This window comes from Ascaphus truei, chromosome 2, assembly GCF_040206685.1.
Source record: "Ascaphus truei isolate aAscTru1 chromosome 2, aAscTru1.hap1, whole genome shotgun sequence".
Classification (NCBI taxonomy): domain Eukaryota; kingdom Metazoa; phylum Chordata; class Amphibia; order Anura; family Ascaphidae; genus Ascaphus; species Ascaphus truei.
Genome location: NC_134484.1, coordinates 13,293,418 through 13,311,986, shown reverse-complemented (window position 1 = coordinate 13,311,986; position 18,569 = coordinate 13,293,418). Strand labels below are relative to the sequence as shown.

At 41.6% G+C, this 18,569-nt stretch overlaps 1 protein-coding gene across 1 annotated transcript in view; it reads left to right on the top strand.

Moving 5' to 3' along the window:
- THEM6 (thioesterase superfamily member 6) overlaps positions 1-5,549 on the top strand; it is a 50,932-nt gene extending 45,383 nt beyond the window's left edge. The window contains exon 3 of the mRNA XM_075581527.1: positions 1,484-5,549. Coding sequence (XP_075437642.1) covers positions 1,484-1,597 — 114 coding nt within the window. The 3' untranslated portion in view covers positions 1,598-5,549. The remainder of the gene's footprint in view (positions 1-1,483) is intronic.
- The last annotated feature ends 13,020 nt before the right edge of the window (positions 5,550-18,569 follow it).

The window sequence follows — 18,569 nt, the reverse complement described above, 5'->3', positions numbered from 1 at the left end:
GCAAAGCAGGGAGAGGGAGGAGGTGGTTTGATATAGGGTTGGGCAATATACTTATATTTAGTAATATTGCGATAACATAATCTCCCGAGTGCCGATATGGAAGATTACCTGTTATCGTGATATTGCGGGATGTCGGTCGTCGGAGGTGCAGCTTTGAAGCTGTGCTGTGTCTCTGCCTCTCTCTCCCCGAGTCCTCCTCCCTTCCTGCTTCTGAATGCTGACTCAAAGGGAGGAGGGGGAGCTTCGGGCAGCATGGGGAAAGAGCATGTGAGAGCAGCGGGCTGCAGCAGGGAAAGGTAGGAACTTCTCTCCTCCCTTTCCTTTTGTTCAGCACTCAATCCTCCCCCTGGGGCACTTAACCCCTTCCTCTAACCCCACACCCCACCCCCTGCCATGCCTGCACTTCCTATCACTCTCACCCTTTATGAAAATGTTAAACATTAATTAAAACAGAGAACTGGAAATGGGGATGTGAACGAGCCTGCACTGATTTGGCTAACACCTCTGTCCCCAGTTCTTGTTGGACTCTATATATTCATTGGTGCCAGGATTCCTTATCATCATCATCATCATCTTGGAACATCAAGGCCCTAGATGTGTACTATTCTGCTGAGATAATTTATCTGTGCATGCGCTATTTCTTGCTACACTTGTGAGTGTGCTATTTTAGATTCTTCATTTTTGGTATTTAATGTCTGCACAGGTTTATGCTATTTGGCACGTGCCTCTTCTTTTTTTTTTTCTTTTTTTTCTTCTTTTTTTTTCAATACATTCCTGTGGATGTGGTTCATCCTCTCAGACGCTGCGGGAAAGTCACTGCACTTGATATATCCTTTTCACTTATTTGTTCACTTACGGACTTTATTATGGACCTTTCAAACTATCACTGTATTGCACAGTCCATGAATATTTGTCACATCTAAATTGTTACATTCACAAGTGCTTTATATGAGTTTATGTTTATGGTTTATATCATAACACAAATTATTTATTCATTGATATTCCTCACGTCATACCTTTTTTATCCACTCTTTTCTAGTCACTATTTCTATATCACTTTTCTAGTCACTATTGGTATTCATTAGTAACTTAATGTATATATATACATATACATACACGATAAGTTACTAATGAATACCAATAGTGACTAGAAAAGTGATATAGAAATAGTGACTAGAAAAGAGTGGATAAAAAGGTGAGACGTGAGGAATATCAATGAATAAATAATTTGTGTTATGATATAAACCATAAACATAAACTCATATAAAGCACTTGTGAATGTAACACACACACACACGCGGGCACTTGTAAATGTACATAGATATACTGTACATGTAAGAATTTTAATGCATTAATTACAACCATCCAGAACATACTAACATCAAGTAGATTCTCAATGCAGAGCAAAGTGGACAAGACAACAGATGTTGTGGAAGGAGAGGGGTATTATTATACGTAATTGTTCTGCATTTTGTTCCCCTAGGTGGAATCCCCAGAATTTCCTGACGAGCTGATGCATTGGATCAATTACAATGATAACAGCAGCCAGAAGCTGAGGGCAGAAAGTGGAATATCCAACAGCACCAAAGATCAATGAAGGAGACGTCTGCCTCATCCTGTAATCATTCCTCCCTCACACCACAAAACACCAACCTATATGATCCCAGCTGCTCTAGTTTAGGATAGTTGCCCAAACCTTGAAAAGTTAGTTCTCTGCTCCAGGCCTGTGAGATACGACACATGTCTTTGGATGCTTTACATGTACCATTCCTATCAACAAGGCTCAGGTAGAAAGTGTGATCTGTATATTTATCATCTACATGCATTGTATGGGGCATTAAGCAGGCTTGGGAATATTATTGCCATTATTATTTCAAATCATTGCTTAATTATTTAATTTGCCAAAGGGACTACAGCAATGTGTTTTCAAGTCCCTTTTTGTCAGTAAAGTGGATTTGTAATGCAAAACCCATGTGATATTGGAAGGCAGTTTTGAAAACGGTTGTGTGCTCCGGATTCATGATAAACGGTGTTGTGTAGCAGTTAATCTATGTCGAAGAGATCAAATCCACAGTATTCAAACTGTGGGTTTGGATACTGTCTCGGCGACTCTGTGCTTCCATGGCAAATCATTACATCCCCTGTGCAACCAACTTAGCCACCTGAATTAGGGTAATAATAGGTTTTGTTTTCCCCTGCCCCCTGTGGAAATTGCCATGTAGACCAGAGCTTCAGAAGTAAACAAAGCATTCCTCCCGATATGTGGCTGCGTGAATACCTCTTAAGTATAATTGGAGGCCACTCTAAAATGTGATTGACATTTTGATGTCTGTCAGGGTAAAATGCCATCTTTTCCCAATCCAATGTGTGTATACAGATGCAGCGGCCGTTATTCGAACATATCACGCGTTGTATACCTCGGAATACCCATGTCATGGCGCGTCATTACCGCGTGTTGCTTCGTTTTTATGGAGTACAGAAAATTGCATTTTGGTGTTCTGGTTTTTAAACACCTGCAAATTGACACAGTACTGTACTGTACTGTACACATTACAATTCATTCAATTCTGCCACGGAAACGCGAAGAATTGCACCCAAAGAAATCGGGATCCATAAAATTCAAACAAATCAACCGCGTGATTGGCTGCGTGGAGTACAGCAGCGCACACGAAAACGGCTCCGTGATATTTTCCAATAACGGCCGCTGCATCTGTATTAATTGCACGGTGTTAGAACTATGATTTTATTCTTTACATTAGCTTTAAGACATGTTTCTATTATTTATTTATTTTAAATATGTCTAATGGGAGACCCAAAGCAGCAGAATCTATTAAGGGAACACACCAAAAAAAGCATTTACTCATATACATGTCCTTTAACAGATAAATGTTCACAAAAAGCAGCGTTGCCTGTCGGTCACCTGTTTTAAAAAGGAAGACGCCTGCTATGTAAAAATGATTTCAGGAATGGGCCAAGCACTCCGGAGCCGAGCTCTGATATTCCAGAACGGAGTTGAACTCCCTTATTTCTCTGAAATGTGTTTTTTTTTTAAATGTGTTCAAGCCCGGCTGACGTCGAAGGTTCAGACCAGGCAGATAGGCACTCGGGATCTCTATTTCTTTTAGGAGCTTGGCTTTTAAAAAGTAAAATAAAATTTGAGAGCAGTTAGTGGCCAACTAGCTTTTTCTCTGAGTTCTAAAAAGTTATAGACTCTACCATATGGAAGACGGTAATTAGTTGCTGTGCCCTTGTGTCGATCACAAGCACTTTTTCTTATTATTGTTATTTGCCTATATTCACTCCGCCTCTTCTGTTTTGAAGGCTTTTCCATGCGTCTACTTCAGTAGAAGAAAAGTCACATTTCTCCCGGTGTTCCATGCTTTGGTTTCAAAAGGCTGACTGGTGGCCTTAAGGTTCTTTTTTTTTTTTCTTCTCCTAAATAGGTTTTCCTCTTCGACGGTAACTCAATACCTTTTTTGAAGTACTTCAAAGTATATAATCTCCTCTTCCATGACTCTTTTTCAAGTTATACTTAAGCTGGGATTCAATAAGCACCGATGCTGGGTTCCGATCCCAGAGTTATCTGCTATTGACTTGTATAGTGAATCTCCCCATTATGGCTATCCAGAGCTCTACATGTAAACTCTGATCCATTTGTGTTTTGTAACAAAGGAAGGAGAGGGAGTAGGTGGTATAATACCTTTTATTGGACCAACACGTAGTTGATATGTTGGATGAACCTGATGAAGGACCCGGAGAGGTTGGAAAGCTTGTAACGTATCAACTACTTGTTGGCCCAATATAAGGTATCATACCCCATACTTCCTCTTTCTTTGTTACTACTTCTTTGCACTTGTATTTTGGACATTACCGCCTTGTCCTTCACAATTGCAGATACTGTGCCAGATGAAATCCAGGGTACAAAGCAGGAGAAACCAGAATTGACAGCCGATACGAACCACCTCGTCTGCCCAGTTTCCTATTATCGGAGCACGACCTCTAGTTCTATCGCTTCTCTTTCTATGACATCTGCTTCCCTCCTGTACTTTGTTGATTACTCCGGATGTATTTTAAAAGTTTCTATCAAAATAACAGTTGTTTATTCTTGTATAGCGCTGCTAGTTGTACGTAGCGCTTTACAGAGACGTTTTGCAGACACAGTCCATGCCCGTAGAGCTTACAATCTATGTATAAACCCCCTTTATCTCCCTTCTCTCTCCCAAGCTATAATCACCCCTGAATATTACTGAGAGCTACAGATGTAGCAAAGCTTATTGTCCTCGGTGCGCTGCTATGTGCGGTCACGTAACTGCGGCAGTGGCAGCATCGAAGAATTAACGCTGCACGAGGTACTATTCGGAAGCATGGACCCCCCCCTACCCAAACAACTCCGTCGTGGCAGACACTGTCCCCAGAGCTTCCGACTTCTGCTTGTTTGCCCTCGGCGCCGGGGCGAGTATTCCTACAGATGCAGCTGCCGGTTGAAGACCACTTGCCTGGGTAAATCTGGGGCTATCTCGCAGTAACTCGTGAGATGGTCCAGAGCAGACTGATTTAACACAGCGGGGGGTCCCTGCGTTTGAATGGGACTCGCAGCCCGGTAGGCTTCACACGGCGTGTGAGTCCCATTCAAATGCAGGGACCCCCGCTGTGTTAATCCGATGGGCCATTAGTCCGGCTGCAGAAATCTCGCAGCATTACTGCGAGAGAGCCACAGATTTTCCATGGCAAATTGGACTAAAACCGGCTGCTGTACATCTGTATATTCATTCTATGATATTGTTTTTACCCAATGGTCTGATTCCTGAAGGCTTTATCGATGTTCTGCTATTTGTTTGGCTTCTGATTATTTTATTTATTTATTTTAATATTTATTTAATGGCAATCCCAAAAGCTTTATAGCAACCATTTTAATCCATCCCTGAGGCCCTGACTTTCAGGCCTTGGTATCTTTTGAACATTGTTGAAGAAAGCAGGATTAGCATTTTCAAAAGCTACACAAATAATGTTCAAAGAAAAGCAGCAGTGGCAGGGATTAAAATGGCACAGGACTAAAATAATACCTTAGGCAACCATTTTGTGTGTGTGTGTGTGTGTATATGATGGCATAAAATGGCTGCCTCCGTGTATACACACTTGAAGTTCTTTTGAAGATGTTTATTTATTCTATGGTACATTTGGGAATATGTTTCCCACTTTATTATACGGAGCACAGTTTAAAAGGCGATTTGATATCTTAATTTAGCATACAGTTTGCAATGTTGGTAGAGTTAAAAATAAAGAATTGAGCATCAGTCAACCAAAATCTATAAGAAAGCACTTAAGTTTCAGTGTCTGTTTACAACCTCTGCTTTTGACCTGTTGTTTTGAAGGTGTGAGCCACCATCACAATCACTCTTGAGTGAAACGGTCCATTTTTGCAGTACTTAGAATAAGAGTGCTTAGCTCCAGTCCTCAAGCCCCCCCCCCCCCCCGCCCTACCCCCCAACAGGTCAGGTTTCCAGGATATCCCAGCTTCAGCACAGGTGGCTCAGTCAGAGGCTTAGTCAAAGACTGAACCACCTGTTCTGAAACAGGGACTGGTTGAGCCACCTGTGCTGAAGCTGCGATATCCTGCAAACCTGACCTGTAAGGGATGGGGGGGGGGGCAAGAGCTGAGCACCCATGCCAGACCAGGAGTGTGCCAATTTGGGGGAGGAGGGGTGAGTTGGGGGGGGGGTGGCGGTTACAGAGGCACGCGCTTCCCCGAAGGCATTTAAATTAAAATCCGATGCAGCAACCAGTATCAGATCACTTGCCTGGGTAAAAACTAAGGCATCTCACAGTAAAGGCCTCAACATTTCTGTGAGATTCCTAATGGCCCATCGGATTAGCACAGCGGGGGTCCCATTCAGCTTGAATAGGACTGCAGGGACCTCCCGCGGTGTTAATCCGATGGGCCATTAAGAATCTCACAGAAATGTTGAGGCATTTACTATGAAATTGCCTCATATTTTCCAAGGCAAGTGATCTAATACTGGTAGCTGCATCTGTACCTTTTAACTTTCCGGCGACGCGTTGCCGTGGCAACTTGATGTCACATGACGCAGGAGGGTGTTGGGGGGGGGGGGGAGGGGGCGAGAGCAGGAAGGGGGCGCAGGGAGAAGTTTGGGCAGCCCTGCCTTAGACCATCAGTCCTGCAGTAATGTTCAAAGACAAATAACCCTTTATTTCCAAGCGAAAACTTGAATGTAATGTAGATCCATTCATTTCTCTTCATTTGATTGTCAAGTGAACGAGACGTTTGGACTAAAGCAAAACAGAAAGCACTTTGAATAACCTTTTATATTTTATAGAGAAGTGATGCTTTAAAAAAAAGTGTTAGATACTGTATCTGTGGCTGCTGGTATTTTATTGAGATAATGTGCCCTTTCAGTGTCCTGAAATGACAAAGGTTTTACCTCATGTTGAATTGTACCCGCTTGATATATTGATCTAGTGGAGCATCAAATTAGACCATATGAACCTTTTTTATTTATGGTGGGATATTGGGAGAATTGCCGTAAAAGGGAAAGGATTTGGTCGTCTTTCCCTGACGGTCTTTTAGGGTGGCACGGAGTGAAAATATTTATATTATTAAACTAAATATATATTTTAAAGCAGATTCTTCTATTTTAAAGGTAATGTCAAAACTACTTGAGTATCACGTTCTGCTGTAGAGTAAACTTTGATCTGCAACACACACACACGTCCTATATTGTAATACATTACAATTCATCACGCGGGCTGTTGGTGTGTACTGTGAGATATCACCACTCCAGTGCCATCACACAGACTAGGCCCATTGATGTCAACACAGGTCTTTGTGGGCAATAGCACCAGATCGGCGATGTCACACTTCATTGAACAGGGGTGCTCAAGCCCACCTAAACAGGTCAGGTTTTCAGGATATCCCTGCCCAGGTGGCTCAATCAGTCCCTGCTTCAGCACAGGTGGTTCAATGAGAGGCTCAGTCTTCGACTGAAGCTGGGATATCCTGGAAACCTGAGCTGTTGGGGGTGGGGGGGCTTGAGGACATCTTACCCGGCTTGGACCAATACTGTAATGTTGCATTTGGTTTGGGAAGTAGTTTTGAGGACTGCGTATGGCATACATGTAAGTCACCGCTGTTGGTGATTTTAGTCAGAAAACAGCCGCCGGGAAGAATAGAAAGTTTTGTGCGTGTCCGGGCGCCAATGTATTATAAAAAATAAAAAAAAAATTTAGGGTGTGCGTCAACCTGATCACAAAGAAACAAAATGCTGATTGGGAGGGGGGGGGCGGAGTTCGAGGCAGAGTTTTGATGTTGCCTATGGCGCCCGTATTTAAATATATTATATTTTAACTGCAGGTTGTTCTTGGCGTTGAATACAAATGCGAGTAGACGCAACCAATTTGTGATGCATTTGTATGTATAAACATGGCGCGCACCATGGAATGAGCAAGAAAGCACAACCCAAATGTGAGGGCATGAATAAATAACATGCCGACAACTGCCGCTAATGCTTTTAAGGGAGAAATGTATTTATTTATTTATTTATTTTACGCAATGCACGCTTTCACTTCATATTCAAAAACATTTCTCCACCCACAGCTCCCTTAGTTCTCAGGCCTGGTTGGACAGTAAATGTAGCCCGACCAACCCCCCCCCCAAAAAAAATCGGTGTACACATGGTTATGAAAAAGCAGAAAATAAATGGAAATATTACAAATCCAGGGAAGGAAGTATTAATGCACTCTGGAGGTAAAGAAGCTGTAATGTCCTCAAAACAAGTGCATCCATATCTCAAAATTTAACATGCTACGGCGTGAAGCAATACTGAGCGTGGCTTTACAGTGTTGCCACCTCAGGTTTTGCTACATAAAGGTGCAGGAGATTATTCACTAAAGTGGCATAGCCTTGACCAATCATTTTATGACCGTTTCATGTGCATGTTAACTCATGATTAAAAAAGGATATCACACTTTAGTGAATAAACTCCATATTCCCCCAAAAAACATTGGCTTCTCCCACCCCACTCATGGGGAAGCAGAAACTGATGCGTGGATTCAAGTCGTGCACTGAAACAGAACAAAATGCCGTTGTCCCTGCTCACCTCCTAATACTGATTAGTTTATAACGTTGGGTTACATCAGGACAAATGGCAGATGGAGTGAAGGAAACCTTAGCAGGTAATGTGTTGGAGAGCAGCCTGCTCTGGAGAGTCATCAAAGGATACAATATTTTATAACCGTGTGTCCTCAGCTTTTCTGTGTTGGCAAGAGAAGCAGAAACTGGTAGATGTTAAGATTAATCTTCCTTTTCTGGGCTGCAAATTCACCTTTTCAGGTCCCTGCCGCAATTGTAGATGGTAAGGGTTGTGTATCACAGTCTCACAGCTGCAAAACTGGTGCAAAAACCAACACTATTCCTTTGTCTGGGAGTTTATTTTTATTAATCTGGTGCCACTTTGGCCACCAGAAGACTTGCATAATTGACCGTTGACGAAGAACTCGTGCTCCAAAGACCGTACATTTCAATCATTTTACTGTATCTTTTGACATTGTTATACTTTACCAAATTTTTTTTCCCACTAATATTTCTCATGACTTTGCACAAAGGTTATTCCACACAATTAACAAAGCGGTAATACCATCCCATATCCACTGAACGTCTGCCTTATTTGTTTGCTATTCTTACCACTTCCTGCGTTTTTATGTCATTCTGTAACATGTCGGTCTGTACTTGGCTTCCAGCATATGAAATCTAGAAACGCATTGTTTACATAAGTTAATGTTCTTAGAAGAGTATTTATTATTACATTGCTTCACTGTTCAATACCAAATGGCGTGTTTCATGTACTGTGTGTTATTAAAATGCCTTTATCTTTCTTTGGCTCCAGGTGTTTTATTATTCTTATCTCTATATTTAGTTACGCTTGCCATGTTTGATGTATGCCTGCTGTGAACTTTGCCATGGACTAAGGAATAGAACGGGTTGTTATAAACTCCAGTGTTTTGATGCACAAATGTAGCTGTTATTGCAACTTTTGGCTCGTTCCCATGGCATGTAAGTGTGATGGCCCCGCCCCTTCTCATGCCTGGCTGACTAAAATAAAATGGCCGCTTCTCCCTCTGATGCGTTGGGCATGCCCTATTGCAGTGCCCTTCATGTTATAATAACATTGTATAGAGAGTGAGGATGCCCATTGCTATTTAGTTTTGTGTGTATAATCTCTCCCATTGGCTTCCCACTTTTCTCTTTAACCTCTTCTTCTTTTGTCCTTCAACAATGGGAAAGGGGGAAAAGGGTGGAGACCCTCGCATCAGCCTCTAATCAAGAAAGAATTAACAACGGTGCAATAAGGGGAAGGAGCAGAATTATAACAATTAAACAGAAGACACCCTAAGGGCAGCACTCGTTGTAAGCAGATATGAATTAGTGATAAATTTAAAATTAAAATGCTTTAATCATATAATTTAAAATAAATGTCAAAATTGTTGAAAAAATGGTCAACTGACTGTGGTGACAAAATACAAAGAAAACAGACAAAAATATATAAAATACTATAACTGAGATCTAGGGGGGGAGGTGGAAAGCCCACCTAGCTGCTAACTAGCAGAAAACAACAATCAAGGACTATAATAGTCAACCCCCTAGTTCAGCAATAACAAGGTTAAAAGGCCTGTAAAGTGGATACAGGTGACGGAGAACTACCCATGCAAAGGTATATACCTATGTGCTATGCACAATAGATTGAGAGCTCACTAATTACTATTTGATAGTCCACAATAAAGGTGGTGGGGAATACCCTAAATAAAGGGTTAAAGCAAGCCTAATTGTAGGAGGGTTAATATGGTAGGCTAAGTGTTATATTATAGTGTGCACAAGAGCTCACAAAGTGTGGTACTTAGCTCGGGGCACGGTTCTAGTCCGTATCCAGTTATAGCCCCCTAACATAAATGTGCCACTTAAACATGCTTAATAATACCTCACAGTATACACATAGGTCAGTCAGTGACTATCAATAGCTAAATGTACATGAGCTTACAAAAAATGTATTTTACAGCTCTGGGGCACGGATCTAGTCCGTATCCAGTTATGGCCCCCTGATTCAAATGTGTCACAGTAACAGATAGGTAAACAGACTGTAATAACGTTGTGAGCAAACACATAAATGAGCCGAGGGGAGAGGAAATGCACGCAATGAAAAAAGTAGTCAGCAGCAATTGCATTTACACGTGCTGGGTGAGGTAATTGGATATATACCGCATCCCTGTGTTAAACCCTCATCAGGGTTAATATCGCGGGGTAACGCTGACATAAGCAATTGTACCTGTGGTTCCTATTCAAAGTCCTGCTGCCATAAGATACCACATAAAGTACCTGGTGTCTGTGATGTATGGACCCAGACTCCCTTAACACGCGTCTCGGCTCTGTACAGAGCCTCTCACCCTCTGCTCGGCATGGGGACGTCAATGCGTGATGACGTCAGTCCTGTAGCCGCCTCCCACCTGACGTACGTTTCGCTGGGGCGCTTTATCAAAGGTGGTAAAGTGAGGAACTACATGCATCGTATATATAGTGTATTAAGTACCAGCTAATGCAGGGCAGCTGAGTCTAACCAATTGCTATTATTGCAGGAGGACGGTCGCTATCGCGCTGCTAAGGAATTGATCAAAGAAAAGACATTTGAGATAATAAAGAGTAGACTGAGAGAACAAACTAAGTGTGGTATTAATTTGTTCAAGAGCTGAATGTAAATTGTGATGTACTTAGAGACACAGGATTTTATACGTTATGCTATTTAATGCCAAAACCCATTTCAAATGGATATATTAAGTCAATGTTGTTCAGGAAGATAATGCTGACAATCTATATGAAGGGAGAGAATAGGAAACCTTCGTTTATCCCTCTGGGTGCCAAAGTACCCAGTACATAGATCCATTTGGATTCTTTTTGTAAGATTAAACGGTTCCAATCACCCCCTCTAGGACTGGGGGGGACGCTCTCAATCCCTGTGAAGTGAAGGTTGGTAATGTCACCGCCATGTGCCTGATGAATATGATTGGCGAGGGGGGTGTCTAGATGGTTCCGTATAGCCCCCAAATGTTCCAAAATACGCTGGCGGAATTCACGGATGGTCTTGCCAACATATTTTTTGGTACATTGACAGGTGACTTGATAAATGACTCCCTTTGTCCGGCAGTTAATAAACTGCCTGACTTTGTAACTTTTAGTATTATTCCAATTGAAGAAATTTTTAAAGAGGGACAGATGTGTACAAGCCTTGCATCCTTGGCATTTAAAATTCCCCACAGATCTATTACTTAGCCATGTTGATGTTGTTAATGGTCTCAAATGGCTATGGACCAACTGGTCTTTGAGATTAGGTGCCCGCCTGCTGACCAAAGTTGGTGTAATTCGTAGGACATCATTAAGATCTGGGTCGTTTAAAAGGATTGGCCAGTGTTTCTTTAATATGGCATTAATCTCTGACCATTGATTGTTGAACGTACCCACAAATCTTATGAGTTTAGAGTCAGCGACTGGAGAGCAATGTGTACTCAATAAAGAGGTTCTATCTGTAAATTTCGCTCTCCGATAAGCTTGTTTAATACATCGTTGGCTGTACCCCCTTTCTCTGAATCGTTCACTCATGTTTTTAGCTTCATGTTCAAAAGCTGTGATAGTGGAGCAGTTCCTGCGAATCCGCAGGAACTGCCCAACAGGGATACCCTCCTTGAGTCGCCTTGGATGGTGACTTTCATAACGCAAAAGGCTGTTGGTGGCTGTCTTTTTTCTGTGGATAGTAGTTTCCACTTTGTCACCAGCACCTCTAGAAATTTTTAAGTCAAGGAACGTGACTTCCTGTGTATCAATTTCATACGTTAAATGGAGGTTGAACTCATTGGTGTTAAGTATATTGATGAATTCAATAAATGACGCCCTGGTCCCCTGCCACAGGACCAGGACATCATCGATGAAGCGAACCCACAGCAGGATTTGGATCGTGTAGGCTTCATTGGCTTCATGAAAAACCACCTCCGCCTCCCACCAACCGAGATATAGGTTCGCATAGGTGGGGGCGCAGATGGTCCCCATCGCCGTACCTCTGAGTTGATGGTAAATGACACCATTAAATGTGAAGTAATTATGTGTCAATATGAATCTCAGTAGGTCGAGTACAAGTTGATTATGTGTCACAAATTCACAGCTTCGACTTTTCAGGAAGTAGGATACTGCGTCTATACCCACTTGGTGTATAATAGAGGTATATAACGATTCGACATCTAGACTAATCAGTAGTGTGTCTTTATCGAGGACTATGTCATTTAGTCGATTGAGTGCGTCCTTGGTGTCTCTAAGGAACGATGGTAGGCTGTCAACAAACGGTCGTAGAATTTGGTCAACGTATTTACTACTTTGTTCCGTGAGGTTAGATATACCGGACACAATGGGTCTCCCAGGAGGGGGTAAGGTTCCCTTGTGGATTTTTGGTAGGCAATAGAAGGTGGATAGGACTGGTGCGGGGGTTAGGAGTTGTTCATACTCTTTTTTTGATATGACCTTAGATTCTAGAGCTATCGTTAGGATGGTTTTAAGTTCTTTCTTAAAAGTTTCTGTGGGGCTCAATTTGAGTCTCTTGTAGCAAGTGGAGTCTGAAAGGAGGCGTGTGCATTCTGTAACATAATCGACAGTATTCATAATCACTGTGTTACCCCCTTTATCCGAGGGTTTCACAGTGATTGTAATGTCATTTTGTAAGTCTTTAAGACCTTGTCTTTCAGATACAGAGAGATTATCAGATTTATTATGCGGTTGCAAATCTTCTAGATCACTTATTACAAGTTTCATAAATACCTCCACATTTGGACTGGTCACTAATGGAGGGGTAAATTTTGACCTAGGTTTAAGATCAGAGAACGGGCCTTCTCCTTCAGTTCTATTAGATTCTTCCAGGAGTGCTGTAAGGTCCCGCATATTGTCAATATGTAGCTGATCGAGATAGAGTAGGCCATCATTCTTAAGTAGAAATGTTTCGCGTCGTTTAAAGAATTTGTGTAGGAGGAGTTTCCTCCCAAACAGGTTGGTATCTTTAACCCAATCAAAGATCTTAAAATTCTCAGACGGAGAGAATGATAGGCCTTTATTTAGTGCTATAATTTGATCTGATGTCAGGATTTTGTCAGACAGATTGATTACTTGGTTAATGTGCAGTGTGTTAGTAGTAATGGAATTTACCTCTGTCTCCTGTATCGTCTTCTCTGTCTGCCCCTGTAGCCCCACACACTTCTGTCTCTTAGACCATCCTTTCTGCCCTCTCCTTGTTTTCCCTTTTCGAAAAACAGGGGATAGCTTGGGCCCTGCTCCAAAAAATGCATCCTATCTGAATCTGGTCTGTTAGCTGGTCTATCATTATTTTCTGCCTCATCATTTGAGGTATCCCAGTCAGTTGATGAATCATTGTGATTAGGTCTAGATCTTTTTTCTGCAAAATGGTGTCTGTATATTTTGCCCCCTCATAATCTTTTGTGTCCCTTTGGAATTTTTTAACTTTACGTTCTTTCAGCTCTTTTATAAATTTGTCAATATTTGTCTGTAGTTTGTTTTCTGATTCAATGAAATCAGTCTTATCTCTCCATTGGTCAATATTATCCAAATGTGTCCTTATATCTGCTTTTACGGTGATCAGTTTCTCATTCTGATATTCAATTAATAGTTTCATAAGTGAAACTGAGCATTTACCCAGAATGTTGTCCCAGCTCTTGGTGAACCCCTCATCCTGAAACATATGAGAGGGAGCGATGTTAGCTCTCAAACCGCGTGGAATCCGTTCTGTTCTTAAATAATTCTCGAGACTGGTGACCTCCCACCACAGTCTCGCGCGTTGTTTGAATAGTAGTTCTAATTTTGTAAAGAATGAAATAAGGTCATCACCAGGAGCTGGGACATCAATATTATCACCTGAAAACACTTTGGCACCCAGAGGGATAAACGAAGGTTTCCTATTCTCTCCCTTCATATAGATTGTCAGCATTATCTTCCTGAACAACATTGACTTAATATATCCATTTGAAATGGGTTTTGGCATTAAATAGCATAACGTATAAAATCCTGTGTCTCTAAGTACATCACAATTTACATTCAGCTCTTGAACAAATTAATACCACACTTAGTTTGTTCTCTCAGTCTACTCTTTATTATCTCAAATGTCTCTTCTTTGATCAATTCCTTAGCAGCGCGATAGCGACCGTCCTCCTGCAATAATAGCAATTGGTTAGACTCAGCTGCCCTGCATTAGCTGGTACTTAATACACTATATATACGATGCATGTAGTTCCTCACTTTACCACCTTTGATAAAGCGCCCCAGCGAAACGTACGTCAGGTGGGAGGCGGCTACAGGACTGACGTCATCACGCATTGACGTCCCCATGCCGAGCAGAGGGTGAGAGGCTCTGTACAGAGCCGAGACGCGTGTTAAGGGAGTCTGGGTCCATACATCACAGACACCAGGTACTTTATGTGGTATCTTATGGCAGCAGGACTTTGAATAGGAACCACAGGTACAATTGCTTATGTCAGCGTTACCCCGCGATATTAACCCTGACGAGGGTTTAACACAGGGATGCGGTATATATCCAATTACCTCACCCAGCACGTGTAAATGCAATTGCTGCTGACTACTTTTTTCATTGCGTGCATTTCCTCTCCCCTCGGCTCATTTATGTGTTTGCTCACAACGTTATTACAGTCTGTTTACCTATCTGTTACTGTGACACATTTGAATCAGGGGGCCATAACTGGATACGGACTAGATCCGTGCCCCAGAGCTGTAAAATACATTTTTTGTAAGCTCATGTACATTTAGCTATTGATAGTCACTGACTGACCTATGTGTATACTGTGAGGTATTATTAAGCATGTTTAAGTGGCACATTTATGTTAGGGGGCTATAACTGGATACGGACTAGAACCGTGCCCCGAGCTAAGTACCACACTTTGTGAGCTCTTGTGCACACTATAATATAACACTTAGCCTACCATATTAACCCTCCTACAATTAGGCTTGCTTTAACCCTTTATTTAGGGTATTCCTCACCACCTTTATTGTGGACTATCAAATAGTAATTAGTGAGCTCTCAATCTATTGTGCATAGCACATAGGTATATACCTTTGCATGGGTAGTTCTCCGTCACCTGTATCCACTTTACAGGCCTTTTAACCTTGTTATTGCTGAACTAGGGGGTTGACTATTATAGTCCTTGATTGTTGTTTTCTGCTAGTTAGCAGCTAGGTGGGCTTTCCACCCCCCCCCCTAGATCTCAGTTATAGTATTTTATATATTTTTGTCTGTTTTCTTTGTATTTTGTCACCACAGTCAGTTGACCATTTTTTCAACAATTTTGACATTTATTTTAAATTATATGATTAAAGCATTTTAATTTTAAATTTATCACTAATTCATATCTGCTTACAACGAGTGCTGCCCTTAGGGTGTCTTCTGTTTAATTGTTATAATTCTGCTCCTTCCCCTTATTGCACCGTTGTTAATTCTTTCTTGATTAGAGGCTGATGCGAGGGTCTCCACCCTTTTCCCCCTTTCCCATTGTTGTATTACTACATAGTGTGAACTAGTGTTCACTTCTACTCTCAGCTCGCCATTTAAGATTATACTGATACCATGTCTGGTTTTTTATCCACTCAACTTGACTTTGCAGTCTGGCAGCAAGAGGCCACAAATCTGTTTTCAGGTGATAATATTGATGTCCCAGCTCCTGGTGATGACCTTATTTCATTCTTTACAAAATTAGAACTACTATTCAAACAACGCGCGAGACTGTGGTGGGAGGTCACCAGTCTCGAGAATTATTTAAGAACAGAACGGATTCCACGCGGTTTGAGAGCTAACATCGCTCCCTCTCATATGTTTCAGGATGAGGGGTTCACCAAGAGCTGGGACAACATTCTGGGTAAATGCTCAGTTTCACTTATGAAACTATTAATTGAATATCAGAATGAGAAACTGATCACCGTAAAAGCAGATATAAGGACACATTTGGATAATATTGACCAATGGAGAGATAAGACTAATTTCATTGAATCAGAAAACAAACTACAGACAAATATTGACAAATTTATAAAAGAGCTGAAAGAACGTAAAGTTAAAAAATTCCAAAGGGACACAAAAGATTATGAGGGGGGCAAAATATACAGACACCATTTTGCAGAAAAAAGATCTAGACCTAATCACAATGATTCATCAACTGACTGGGATACCTCAAATGATGAGGCAGAAAATAATGATAGACCAGCTAACAGACCAGATTCAGATAGGATGCATTTTTTGGAGCAGGGCCCAAGCTATCCCCTGTTTTTCGAAAAGGGAAAACAAGGAGAGGGCAGAAAGGATGGTCTAAGAGACAGAAGTGTGTGGGGCTACAGGGGCAGACAGAGAAGACGATACAGGAGACAGAGGTAAATTCCATTACTACTAACACACTGCACATTAACCAAGTAATCAATCTGTCTGACAAAATCCTGACATCAGATCAAATTATAGCACTAAATAAAGGCCTATCATTCTCTCCGTCTGAGAATTTTAAGATCTTTGATTGGGTTAAAGATACCAACCTGTTTGGGAGGAAACTCCTCCTACACAAATTCTTTAAACGACGCGAAACATTTCTACTTAAGAATGATGGCCTACTCTATCTCGATCAGCTACATATTGACAATATGCGGGACCTTACAGCACTCCTGGAAGAATCTAATAGAACTGAAGGAGAAGGCCCGTTCTCTGATCTTAAACCTAGGTCAAAATTTACCCCTCCATTAGTGACCAGTCCAAATGTGGAGGTATTTATGAAACTTGTAATAAGTGATCTAGAAGATTTGCAACCGCATAATAAATCTGATAATCTCTCTGTATCTGAAAGACAAGGTCTTAAAGACTTACAAAATGACATTACAATCACTGTGAAACCCTCGGATAAAGGGGGTAACACAGTGATTATGAATACTGTCGATTATGTTACAGAATGCACACGCCTCCTTTCAGACTCCACTTGCTACAAGAGACTCAAATTGAGCCCCACAGAAACTTTTAAGAAAGAACTTAAAACCATCCTAACGATAGCTCTAGAATCTAAGGTCATATCAAAAAAAGAGTATGAACAACTCCTAACCCCCGCACCAGTCCTATCCACCTTCTATTGCCTACCAAAAATCCACAAGGGAACCTTACCCCCTCCTGGGAGACCCATTGTGTCCGGTATATCTAACCTCACGGAACAAAGTAGTAAATACGTTGACCAAATTCTACGACCGTTTGTTGACAGCCTACCATCGTTCCTTAGAGACACCAAGGACGCACTCAATCGACTAAATGACATAGTCCTCGATAAAGACACACTACTGATTAGTCTAGATGTCGAATCGTTATATACCTCTATTATACACCAAGTGGGTATAGACGCAGTATCCTACTTCCTGAAAAGTCGAAGCTGTGAATTTGTGACACATAATCAACTTGTACTCGACCTACTGAGATTCATATTGACACATAATTACTTCACATTTAATGGTGTCATTTACCATCAACTCAGAGGTACGGCGATGGGGACCACCTGCGCCCCCACCTATGCGAACCTATATCTCGGTTGGTGGGAGGCGGAGGTGGTTTTTCATGAAGCCAATGAAGCCTACACGATCCAAATCCTGCTGTGGGTTCGCTTCATCGATGATGTCCTGGTCCTGTGGCAGGGGACCAGGGCGTCATTTATTGAATTCATCAATATACTTAACACCAATGAGTTCAACCTCCATTTAACGTATGAAATTGATACACAGGAAGTCACGTTCCTTGACTTAAAAATTTCCAGAGGTGCTGGTGACAAAGTGGAAACTACTATCCACAGAAAAAAGACAGCCACCAACAGCCTTTTGCGTTATGAAAGTCACCATCCAAGGCGACTCAAGGAGGGTATCCCTGTTGGGCAGTTCCTGCGGATTCGCAGGAACTGCTCCACTATCACAGCTTTTGAACATGAAGCTAAAAACATGAGTGAACGATTCAGAGAAAGGGGGTACAGCCAACGATGTATTAAACAAGCTTATCGGAGAGCGAAATTTACAGATAGAACCTCTTTATTGAGTACACATTGCTCTCCAGTCGCTGACTCTAAACTCATAAGATTTGTGGGTACGTTCAACAATCAATGGTCAGAGATTAATGCCATATTAAAGAAACACTGGCCAATCCTTTTAAACGACCCAGATCTTAATGATGTCCTACGAATTACACCAACTTTGGTCAGCAGGCGGGCACCTAATCTCAAAGACCAGTTGGTCCATAGCCATTTGAGACCATTAACAACATCAACATGGCTAAGTAATAGATCTGTGGGGAATTTTAAATGCCAAGGATGCAAGGCTTGTACACATCTGTCCCTCTTTATTTAAAAATTTCTTCAATTGGAATAATACTAAAAGTTACAAAGTCAGGCAGTTTATTAACTGCCGGACAAAGGGAGTCATTTATCAAGTCACCTGTCAATGTACCAAA